Below are 12937 nucleotides of genomic sequence, written 5' to 3'. Positions count from 1 at the left end.
TTATTCTAAACAAAGCCTTAATATAATATAATAAATAAATAAAGTACTTGTTTTTTGTTTGGTAGGTATTTACAATTAATACGCAACACTGGAAATTTAGGTCATTTTTGATGAATTTTACGAGATTCAAACTTTGCTGTGGTCTTTGGTCTGTGATTTTTCCAACTGACTATTGCTGTAAGACGAGAACATTGTGAGTTTATAATTAGTATCATTATTTGGCATTTCTTACACGTATTACCTTTTCCTCTGTTTGCTATTGTGATGGACAATAAGAAAAAAATAGAACATGATATTTGTTGGATGCTGTAAAGGTTTGTTCTATTAATTTTTTTATTGTCATTATATTTTAATAGATATTTGGAATACTAATGTGGGAAAGAATTTGTGGCTCATTAATTTAAAGAAAATATTATAAATTTAAAAATAAAAACTCATTGTGTCAGTTGTAAGTTCTGTGTGGAATCTAATTGTGTGGATCAATCACATTATATTGTTGACCTACATCTCAATTTCATCGATAGAGCTTGTTGAAGGGTTGCAGGTGGGCCTCCCTTGACTTGGGTTCGGGGGCTCTGCCCTTGAAATTTTTTTTTCCCGATACAGCACCGTGATGCTATATACTCAAGCGTTGCAACACTGTAATAGAGATCGAAGCGCTATGGCCATGTGGCGCTTTAGAGCAAGCATCACGATGCTGCAAAGCAGGTTGGAGACAAAGAGTGAAGTGTCGTGGCTCTCGAATTAAGCTGGAAGTCGGGTTGGACAGTTTTCTTCATCGATTTTCATGTTTAATTTAAAGGATCGCGTCCCTTAGTATTGTTCCAGAACGTCTCTTTGTCTATTATATTTGTAGAACAATATAAGAGAGAAGTGAGATAATGATAGAGTGATAGAGAAAGAGATTTGTATAATTTCTCCAAATATTTATAGTGAATTTCTTGATATGGTGTGAGTTTGTGATTTTTTTTCTAATTTTAAATTATTTGGTGTACTTTCTTTTCCTTATTTGTGTTTTTTGGATGGTTTTACTTCACAACAACAGCCCAACGTATAGTAGCCCTCATTCAAATTTCCAACTTTATAGCTTCACCATAGCCATTTGATTATTCTAGTAATTAAGAATTTTGTTCATTCAAGTTTAAAATCATATAGTTATGAATTTTTTTTGAACATTTTATTGATAATAATAGTTAGGTAGATGATAAATGAATTTCAGAAGAATATTTTTTGAAATTTATCTCAGGAACCTGATTTATGTTTTGTTCTTAAGACTATAGGACTGGGATATCAAAACAGATCTCCCCTCTCCCACAGTTCAGTACCAGGACACATTAGACATTCCTTTCCTTTCTCGCCTCCTCTATAATTTTATGGTTTTGCTTTAAAGATCAAATCTCTCTCTCTCTCTCTCTCTCTCTCTCTCTCTTCCCTTTAGGCACTTTTGTTCACCAACTCCTCCCATGTGGACTTCAATTTCTTACTCTTCCGTTTCCGACCTTCCTTTTCGAGATTACTTATTTTGGGTCCGTGTTCTTCTATCTCGTCATCCCTTGTGTCAAATTTCCAATTTCGCTTTAAGCTTTATTAGTTTAAGGTTACTAGCTATTTCATTATATGTTCTTCTGGTATGGGATAAGCCTTGGAGATCTTTGTTCGTCTTCACGATGTTAGGAAGATAGCGCATACAGATGTAATGAGGTTTCCAACTTTTCTTCATCTGCTTCTTGCGACCCAAATGGGATACCTTTTCCTTGAGACTTTGTCTGTTCAAGAGGAAGAGGGTATGTGTTTTCCACTCTTCAGCTTTAAGTGAAGTTCCTTAAGCTTTCATTGTCTATGATTCCGTTGAGATAGTTGCAGCTGGGGATTTTTTGATAAACCTTCAAAATTGCTTTTTTCGAAGTTTTCCGAGCTTCAAAATCGCATCTTTATTGAATTTCTGACTTGAATTGCTGGAAACTTTTGCAGTTTCAGCACTGAAAGCTTTTGTGGGAGCCATTTCTGAAGATCCTCTTGCAAAACTATCAGACTGGAGTACCGGCACAGATCCTTGCGGCTGGTATGGCATCAAGTGCTCAGATTCGAAGAACCATGTGATTTCTCTGTAAGTGACGAGCTGGTCTATAGATCGTGAAATTGCTATTTCTATCGAAAAACTGCATTTGTTCTGTGAAGATTTCAAAAGTGTTATTTTTTTTTAATTTTCCGGACAACTGTAGTTTTCTCTTGTAAATCTGCTTCTAGTAAAAAAGAGTAGTGATATTTCATTGGAATGATTTCTACCTCAAGCGTGATGCGTCAAATCATATATGTTTTCCTGTTGCATCATTTACTGGATGGTGCTGATTTTTTTTGTTTTTAATTTGCGCTTTCACATCTCCACTAATTATGTACCCTAGGAGGATTAGGCTTCTTGTGCTCACTTTGCGTATTGGATTTTGTTGCAGAAACTTTGCCAATTCTTCCTTGAAAGGGTTCCTTGCACCAGAACTTGGGTCACTGAATTCACTACAAGAGCTGTGTGTTCTTTATCTATTTAGATGCTCCAATTTCATAATTTATTTATTTATTTATTTTTTATTTTTTTTTACTTTCATGCGTTGCTTACCTTACCGAAGATAATGACTATTTTCAGAATTTTAAATAACAATCTGTTCTACGGAGCAATACCCAAACAAATCGGCATGCTCAAGAACTTGCGGGTGTTGGATTTGAGTGTCAACCGTCTTTTGGGGCCTATTCCTTCTGAAATTGGAGACTTGAGTAATATAACAACATTGTAAGAACGTTATTCTTTACCTCCCTTTTCTTTTTTTTTGGAGAAGTTTTTGACTTCATTTATTGCTTATAATTTTGCAGAAATCTTCATTTCAATGGTTTGACTGGTGCCATCCCTATCGAGCTTGGTAATCTGGTCAACCTGGCTGCACTGTATTTGGATAGAAATAAGCTTAGTGGACCAATTCCTGGGAGCAAAAGCTCAAACTCATCAACAGTTCATGGAATGTAATTGCCTTCTTCCCAAAACTGTTTTTTAACTAATACCATAAAACATATAGTAGAAGTTTTTTTAATTTATTCAAATCCTAGCATCATGTAATAAGTAATTGATATGATTACAAGGTTTGTTATTCCTAAGGATAATGTTTTAAAATTGTTAATCTATGACCAATGTTTCCTATCTTTAGCATCAAACTTGCCATTCAGTTTATACGAGGAGGCGGCCATGCGTAACCTATCGGATAAGACTAATGGTTATGATTATAACTTATAGAATTATTATAAGGCTTCGTTTGAGACGTTTGAGACAACTTATTTGCTGCTTTTTTAAACGACTTTTTAGTATAAAAATTTTTTGAATTAGAAATTTTTGTACTAAAAGTAGTTTTATAAAGTAATAAAAGGGCTGTCCGAAACGAAGCCTAAATCAACTGCCAAATGCTGATGCCTGCATTAATGAAAATGCATGCCATCTGTTTGCTTTTCTTCTAATGGCATATGATTTCAAGAGGACCCTCATTAATGTTACCGTTCTAAGACAAATTATCATCCCATGGATGGCCAATTCAAACTTTGAACTCATTGATTAAGGATGTAAGTCAGACTATATAATCTCGATAAATTTTAGTCCATGGAAAAGTCCATACATGAAGCATTGTTCAAAAGGGATTATAAATTTTCTCCGTCTTTCAGAATTTCATTAGTCTTTAGTCATGATAAGCAGCTTTGGAAACTGATGCGGTTTTAATATGCTGATTTCATCTTGTTGCATTATAAAGTTTCTGGTGTATTAAAAGCTATTCTTTATGATTCAGGCTAATTTATGAAAGTAACACAACTGGTATATGCCAGTTAACTAAGTTAAAAGTTGCAGATTTTTCATACAACTTTCTGCTGGGAAAAGTACCCACTTGCTTGGAGTACCTTCCAAGGTACAAACTAACACTTCATTGCCTAAGTTCATTATCTTAATTTCATTAGTTTAATTCTGCTTTTTATCTAGGACAAGCTTTCAAGGTAACTGCTTCCAAGATAAAGACTCCATCTATCATCGATCTTCTCAACAATGTATGATGTTCAACTTTGTTCCCAATGAATATCTCTTTTTTGATCCTTGTGAGAAAAAAATAAAATTGTGAGAGGATTATCACTTTGATGTTATGATCGGAATCATTTTATGTTTGCAACAATTTTATGCCATAGAAATGTACCCCTCAAACTTAAGGGAAAATTCTATAAGATGGTAGTGAGGCTTGCAATGCTTTATGGTGCCGAATGTTGGCCTTTAAAAGAGAAGCATAATACTAAGTTAAGTGTGGCAGAGATGAGGATGCTCAGGTGGATGAGTGGCTTTACCCTTAGAGATAGGATACGAAATGAGCATATACGTGAAAAGTTTGGAGTAGCTCCAGTAGAAGATAAGATTAGAGAAAGTCGCCTTAGATGGTTTGGTCACATAAAACGGCGGCCTTGCGATGACCCGGTTAGGAGAGTAGAGGTATTAGATTTGACTTATGTTAAGAAAGGTAGGGGTAGACCTAAAAAGACTTGGTTAGAAAATATTAGGAATGACCTTTCTTTATTAGATTTAAACGAGAATTTGACTTTTAATAGGACACAATGGAGAAAAAGGATTCATGTAGCCGACCCCACGTAGTGGGATAAAGGCTTGATGTTGTTGTTGTTGTTGTTGTTGAACAATTTTATGCCATTGACAACTTAAATAATACAAGTCCTAGTACATTTTATTTTACTTCTTTATTTTCATGTTTTTTGCTTTTTATTCCATTTCTTTGACAAATTTCAATGTTGATGATTTTCTGAGCATACAGTTGGCCTCTTTTTAATACTGTCGTTGCCAGGTCCTATGGTCTGGATGAGAAAAGTGGAGGGTTGTGTTAGGTAGTCGACAACCAATGTAAAACTTGTTGAAAAATCATATTGTTGTTGTCGCACAATTGTCTTCTTTTTCCTGGTTTGGTAAGAAGAATACCCACATATTGAAGTGTCAATTTAAGGATAATCGTTGTAGAGATTATGGGTTTGTTTATTGTGTGATGGAAGAAGCCTAAACATTCTGATGGCTGTTTAGGGACTGAACACAGGATAATGACCATCCAATAACTGTGAAGTACAATTTCGATTTGAGGTAAATCAATGATCACAAGAGATCAAACCAGGAACAATTGTTAGGTTGTCTTCATTCAAAATAGCCTCTTTGAAAGTGCAATAGGTAGAGTTGTGTATCATTCCCTCCTAAGGACCCCATTGCTGAGAGATTGATGCTATGGGCATAAGCTTGCAAAGCTAGCACATAGTATTATAATTTATAAAGAATGTCGATGACAAATTTCGCTTACTCAAATTGAATCTTAGCGATATTTTCTTGAAAAAGAAGATTTCCTCAAAAAATAATGGCATTGAAAAAGAGTAGTTGGGATTCAACGTTGTAAATGACACTGTGAAGTGTGTTGGAAAATAGGTGAAATCTATATAAACACAAAGAGTGAAGAAGAATAAAAAATAAAAAAGAAGATCAATGCACAACAAACATAGAATTTGATTTAGGTTCATCCAATTGATTGCTACATTTTCTTGCTACTATTGTAGACTTCATTTTGCATTGATTATGAAGAATAGAAGCATAATTCGTTTAGGGCAGCCGGAAAAATTAGGCTTCGTTTGGGACAACTTTCTTATTGCTTCTTATGGTAATTTTCTAGTACAAATATTTAAATTTTTATACTAGAAAGTTGCTTAAAGAAGCATTAAGAAAGCCATCCCAAACGAAGCCTTAATAAACTTCCAAAACGTCCTTTATGAAATAATCTCATACATTGGGTACCGTTTTGGGGTGTATCCTAGATGCTACACGAAAATGCATTACAGTATGCGTAATTGTTTCAATTATTTTTAGCAAAGGTTTTGCTTCTTGATTTTTTTTTTTCTGGAGGTTTTAAATATTCATTACTTGTTGAAGGTATCTCTGCTAAAAACCAAGAAACTGCAGAAGAGACTTACGAGCTATCTAGTGTCAAGATCAATCATCAAAACCTAAAGGAACCTGTGTGGCTTCTGATTCTGGAAGTATTTACAGGTGCTGCTTTTGTTATCTTTTTTATAACATGCATAGTTCGTGCTGCTAAAAGGTGCAAATCAAAGTCAAAGTCTAATGTGGTAATCCCATGGAAGCGAACACCAACCATAAAGGATCATAAAATCTCAATTGGTTTGTTCTGGCTTTTCTCCTGCAAATAAATTGTCTTAGCTTCAAATGCATATTATTTACTGCACTGACTTGTGTGAATAAAATTCTGCACAGATGATGGTCTGCTCAAAACTATGTTGAGGTTTAGCCGACAGGAGCTAGAAGTTGCTTGTGAAGATTTTAGCAACATTATAGGGTCTTCCCCAGACAGCAAAGTTTATAAGGGGACTTTAAAGGATGGGCCTGAAATTGCTGTCATATCACTTGCAGTATCTGTCTCTCACTGGCCAATCTGTCTTGAGCTTTGCTTTCAGAAGGAGGTACAAAGTCTAAGTTCCCTTTGATTTAGCAAAATTATCTGGACTCTTTGCTGAAATGAACCCTTTTCACTTTAGGTTGCTAACTTGTCAAGGTTAAATCATGAAAACACTTCAAAACTTCTTGGTTATTGCAAAGAGAATGAGCCGTTTTTGAGGATGCTCGTTTTTGAGTATGCATCCAATGGGACTTTGTATGAGCATCTTCATTGTAAGTTCATTACTTGATTTCTTTACTTCTGAAATGCTCCACTTTATGATATTTAGTGGTCCACATTGTGATATTTGTTTCTTTGAAAACTGTAGATGGTGATACAGGCCATTTATCCTGGCTCAGGCGCTTGAAAATTGCAATTGGTGTTGCTCGTGGATTGAGATACTTGCACACTGAAGTACAGCCTCCATTCACAATATCTGAACTCAACTCTAATGCAGTATATCTTACTGAAGATTTCTCACCAAAGGTATGGGTGAATATGACAACTTGGGTGGTTTTTTGTTGCATGTGTTAAAATAGATTTTGATATTTAAATGGAAAATTTGGAAGGCATAATTGAAAGGTTTTAAAAGAAATATTGACCTCATAAGTGATCTAAATAAGTTGTTTATGTTTTGAAAATTATTTAAACTGATATGCTGTAGAGTCTTTGTATCCCTAAATGATCATATGGGATATAAATACGATAGATTTATTTTCATTATCAACTAAATTGTCACATAATAATAATAATTCATCTATAATAGCCAAGTTCAACAGTTCCAGATATTCTCACCAAGCCCTTCACGGCAACTCACTTTTCCAACCTCCGAAGCAAATTAATCATTCAACCTATGATGATTAATTTGAGGGGGCCTGTTAGCACTCCTCCACGTCAGCTTGTCTGCGTGGACATTTTTGTTACAATTCTTGTATGTAATTAACCTATTTATACTACTCTGTACAAACTATTCCACACTAATAATATTCTCTTCCTTTTCTCTCTTCAATCATTCTTGCTTCGCCTCTTCTCTATGTCGTATTAGCCAGCAGGTTTTTCAGTTTGTCAGGCTTTTTTTGTTAGAAGCCCGTCCTTGTGCAATCAATAAACATTGTGCCAAGGTTAAATCATAAGAACGTAGCTAGCTTATTGTTCTGGTTCCCTATTACAGAGGAATGGAATAAAATTAGAAGTCTCTGGCATGTATTTTATTATTAATTGCTATACGCACTAGAAGCTGGAAAAGTCCAACTTTCTCTTCTGTTTCTGGGATTTGACAAACCTATCATCCATGGCCGCTGCTTGTTCTAAATGATGTTCCATATGTTCTGGCTATTTCTCATTATTTACTATGTACTTTGCCTCAGAAAAGAAAATATTTAATAATTTTCCCATTATAATTTGCATTTCTATATTTGGCTATGCAGTTGGTTGATTTTGAAAGATGGACTACAATAGTTTCGAAATCAGACAATGGCCTAAGCTACTTAAGTAATGGAGGTTTAAACAATGGTTTCTTGGAAAATTCAGAGGCAAGGAAAATGTATGTTCAGGGCAACACATATGATCTGGGGGTACTCTTGTTGGAACTAATCAGTGGAAGACCACCGCATTGCAAAGAAAGAGGGTGCATTGTAAATTGGGTAACTTATTCATCAGCACTTGATATAAACTTTCACAGAAATTGTTAGCAATCCAAAGAGCATGTAGGAAACATTCCTTTTTTAAGGAGAATCTGCATGATTACCCTCTGCTTTTGTGAAAGTAGGAATGTTTAAATGAACGGTTCATTTGGGACGGCTTTCTTTCTGCTTTTTAAAGCAATTTTTTAGTACAAAAATTAAATTTTTTTACTAAAAAACTGCTTTAAGAAATAATAAGAAAGCTGTCCCAAACAGACGAGAAGTTTTGAGTGAATGTCTTCTATGCATGCCTAATGCTGAGTAGCATTTTCCCTTCTTTTTGCCATAAAGATCACAAAGGTACGAAGTCCTGATATAGTTTACTTACCATAAAACTTGATTGATTCTAACCAACCTTTTTCCGATTCTACAACCAAAATCAAAGCTGTTTCAGATGGTTGATAGTATTAATATTTATCTCCTTAGATCTCTACAGTTTATTCCATATAGAATATGCCCCAAAAATACATGGAAAGGATTATAATTTGCAATTGAAACTAAAATCTGAAAAAAGATAATAGAAAAATAGAAAAAACTGTAGTTTTTTATTGCTGTATTTTTTGTACACAGGGTTGCTGTATGTATAGGCTTTTTCATAGGATTTACGTAAGGAAAATATTAAAAAAAAAATGCAGAAAGGGAAGATATAAAATCAGTGCCGGTAGGGCGGGAAACCGTGGGATCCAGAGGGCTGATCCATGTGCTTTAAGCATCTGAACCTTATTGGTTGCAGGGTAATCTAATAGAAGGAATCAAGGCTGCTAGTTTCGGAAGGAATTAAGCTTGTGAGTGCTTTCATTAGTAGACAGTGCCTCTAGCTCGCAGTCTAGGAAGACTGTAGGTAGACATTCAACACCTCCCTCAAGATGTCATGAAGATATTACTCATTGAAAGCATGCTAACAAGATATTCAAATTTTGACTTAGGAAGTTTTTTTATGAGAATATAGCAACTTTATTTGTTGTAGGTATGTAGGTCATGCTTTGTTCTATCGTGTATAATAGGATCATGTGCTATGGAAATTGAGGTTTATTATTCTAATAGGTTTTGATAGCCATTGGAGTAAGAACTTTTAATTCTACTAGAAACCATTTTATCTACAACATTTCACAAAGGCCTATGCAATGGACTAGAAATTGGCTTCAGCACTACTTCTAGCAATAATACTTTATTTTTTGCTTCTCTAAGTAACCAGGTTATCTCCTATAAGGGTACAATAGCCAAAAACAAATCTTATCATTGATGTCTTCTGCTCAATCCGCATCCATATAGCTTTTACATAGAGATGACCTTTATTTTGGAGCAAGAGTTCTTTTATTGGAGTCCCTTTAAGGTATTTTAAGATATATATATATATAATTTTAAGTAGGGATCCATTTGAGTTCCTAACTGATCTCTATTTCTTTAAGCAAATCAATGATATACTTGCATTGGTTAATTAAAATACCTTCTTTATATAGGGGCAATACCATATCGAAGAAGTAGTTAAGCTTTTTTCTACGTCTTTGATGTCAAATTTGACCTCATGTCTTTTCTTCATGTGATCAATGTCATTGAAATCATCTCCAATTTTTATTATATCACAAGCATAAACAATATGGATGTCTATTTTACTTTTAGGTGAATTCTTGAAAAATGGGTGATTGGCTTGACTATGTTGAAAATAATGTCTCCAGATAATATTGTCAAATCTTTCAAATCATGCTTTAGGAGATTGTATTAGCACATACAAAGTTTTCTTCAACTTGCATACTTTCTCTTTCTCAAGATTATCTTCAAATTCAGGTGTATACTTCTTGTAAGTGTCCATTAAGAAATGTATTCTTAATATTGAATTGATGAAGAAGTCAAAGGACATTTACGACAAAAGATTAAACTATTTTGATAGACTTAATTTTAGCAATATAAGTAAGGTCTCTAAGCAGTTTATATCATGTGGTTGGGTGAGCCTTTTCACCACAAGTCTTGCTTTATATATTTTCATAGTTCCATCACTTCTGCATTTTACTATGAATACACATTTACATCCAAATGTCTTCTTATCTTTGAGTAGATTAACAATACTCTTAAGTGCTATTCTTTGTTAGAGCATTCATTTCTTCAATCACAACTAATTTTCAATTTTGATCATCCAATGCTTGATGAGTAGTTTTTAGAATAAATAAATTAGATATTCTAAAGACAAATGCTCCATGGTTTTTAATATATTGTTATAGGATAGGTGTTTTGCAATGGAGTGTTTGTTACATGTTTGAGCTTCTTTTCTAAATGCATTAGTAATATCAAGGTCAGATGTTAAAATAGGTGTAAAAGGAATGTTAGCCTAAGTAAAACTATCCCTCAATGAATTGGATTGGACATCTGCTTGAGAATTAATTGGTGTCACAACCTGGCCTGTGAGCTTGGAATACCAAGGCTAGTATAGTCGATTGAATGGTTCTTTAATCATTTTCACTTTTTTTACAAGTAATCCAATTGAAACATCTTTGAAAGTATAAAATGTCACTAAAACACTCTATTTTGTTGATATTCAAATAATACCCAAAACCATTCTATTTCTTATATCTCAATTAAATCACTATTCTCACTCGCTCCTCTTCTTCGGTACACAAATCTTTTTATGTCACCCATTTAATCTAAAAGAATCTTTCCTAAGACTAACATTTGAGAATAGGTTGAGTTCGCACAACAAAAATCATTGGGAAATTACATTTTTATAATATAGTAATTTAAAAAAATAAAACATGTATATAAATCCTCACAAGTAATCATTAAATATTTTATTTAAAAATAATTTATTATATAGTATCGTTTGATTTAAAACACCATCTCAAGAGCACCATCCAAAATTTGCACTAATTAAGGCACAATCATTTCTATTTTATTTTCTTTTTTCTAGTATTTTTTATTTGACATGCACGGTATATTACATTCTCAACCAGTACCATAAGGGATGAACTTTATTATTTAACATGCATATTCATTTTCTTTTATTATCTTTTCTTGTATTTATATTTAAGTTTATACATACATGGGTTTCAATAAGATGCTTTCACATTTGATGTTTTATTACAATATGAATTTAGTTATTTAAGTAAAAAAAAGAGGTTATTTGATTATTTATTTAAGATAGAATAGTATTATGAACTTTATCAAGTACCCATATAAAAAATTATATTAATGAATGTATTAAATCATAGAGAGAATTGTAAACTTCTATAAGATAGAAACATATTTCCCCATTTCAATCTTAGATACCTTAATTTTCCCTTTTCACTCATTCACTTAACTTTGGTGAAATACCTATAAAATTTCCTTCTTACTTCTCATATTTTCTTTTTCTTAACTCTAATATTTCTATATCATAAATGATTCTGATTTAAGTTAATCCATAACTTGATTATCTAAACTAATCAACCTGTAGAAATTTTAATTTGTCTATCATTCTCTTTTAACTTAGATCAAGACTAACACTATTACTTTTTTAAAAACATTCCTTATAATTAACATAAATTTATTAAATAAGATGTAATTTTATTTTTAGTATCTAACCCAGAGCTCCTACGTTATGCAGGCAATGGAGTATCTGCAGCACCCAGATAAGCTGAGTATGCTAGTAGATCCAGAACTCAAAAACGTGAAGCCTGGCGACCTCTCTGTACTATGCAGTGTGATTAGTCTCTGCATTGATCCTGAGCCATCGAAGAGGCCATCGATGCAGATACTATGTGCAATGTTGGAGGATGGCATTGACATCTCTGTTGGTGCTGTTCTCAGTGAGTCTTCTCTGGCTTGGGCAGAGCTTGCTCTCTCAGTTTAGTTGCAGATTCCACATACTGTAAAATCCACAGCTCATAGAATATAGGAAAAAACTTTTTTTTTTTTTCCAATCTTCTTTTGTTGGCGTGTTGTGTAGTTCTTAGCTTTTGCTATGACAGTGCTTAAATGGTCAAAATTTGTAAGCTAAAATGAGTGCAATATGTGAAATCTTATGTAAATTCTTGGTTGATGAAATAATTCAATTGCATAGCTTTGCCGCTAAACTTGCATTGTCTATTTATATTTGGTAACTGCTGCAGTTTTTCCTGCATGTTAAAGAGATTCTTTTAGCACTCATAGAACTCTCTCTCTCTCTTTCTCTCTCTGCACTCCTATATATATTACGAATTATAACCGATTTCCTCTTCATTTCTTCCTTTCTATGAAGACTCGAAAATCTATTTGAACTAACGAATATAATTTGGATTTAAAGACGAAACCTACTGGATCCTTTAATTCTTTTATTTCTATTTTGAAAGATCTCATTGTTTAACCGCAGTGCGGGGATAAGGTATCAATTTAAAGGCCTAAAAAGAGGTATTATGTTTTACGAACATAAAAGAAATGTTAAGATACTTATTAAACTCTTTTATTTTTATTAGTATAAAGAATAAAGCTGGATGTCATGTGTATACAATATAATTTTTGTGTATAAATAATTTCTATTCTCCTTAATCTATTTTATTACATTGGTTCTATTATATATATACATAGCAGTTTCCAAATTTAATCAAAATATATTACACCGTTAGCATATGACGGAGAATGACAAATATATTCACTAATCTCTCTATCATTTTCGCTTTTCTCCCTACCAAGACGTTCATGCAATTAACTATCAAACAGATGATGAAATAGAGTGCTTTTTCGTTGCGTTTGGTATCTTCGAGAGCCTCTTTAGATCAGCTAAGTGCTTAATAAGTGAACAAA

The 12937-nt window shown here is 33.3% G+C and overlaps 1 protein-coding gene across 1 annotated transcript; it reads left to right on the top strand.

Annotated features, from left to right (window-relative positions):
- Nucleotides 1–1372: 1372 nt before the first annotated feature.
- LOC110104310 (probable LRR receptor-like serine/threonine-protein kinase At1g63430) lies at nucleotides 1373–12248 on the top strand. Its single transcript, XM_020833356.2, has 13 exons — nucleotides 1373–1784; nucleotides 1972–2107; nucleotides 2451–2522; nucleotides 2639–2782; nucleotides 2863–3009; nucleotides 3819–3935; nucleotides 4007–4071; nucleotides 5984–6232; nucleotides 6326–6531; nucleotides 6607–6739; nucleotides 6835–6992; nucleotides 7934–8149; nucleotides 11763–12248. Exons 1-13 carry the CDS (start codon nucleotides 1697–1699, stop codon nucleotides 12006–12008), a joined length of 1977 nt encoding a protein of 658 aa, XP_020689015.1. The 5' UTR covers nucleotides 1373–1696; the 3' UTR covers nucleotides 12009–12248.
- Nucleotides 12249–12937: the final 689 nt, after the last annotated feature.

This window comes from Dendrobium catenatum, unplaced genomic scaffold (genome assembly GCF_001605985.2).
Source record: "Dendrobium catenatum unplaced genomic scaffold, ASM160598v2 fragScaff_scaffold_1593, whole genome shotgun sequence".
NCBI classification, from domain to species: Eukaryota; Viridiplantae; Streptophyta; class Magnoliopsida; order Asparagales; family Orchidaceae; genus Dendrobium; species Dendrobium catenatum.
This window is presented reverse-complemented; position numbering and strand designations above follow the sequence as displayed.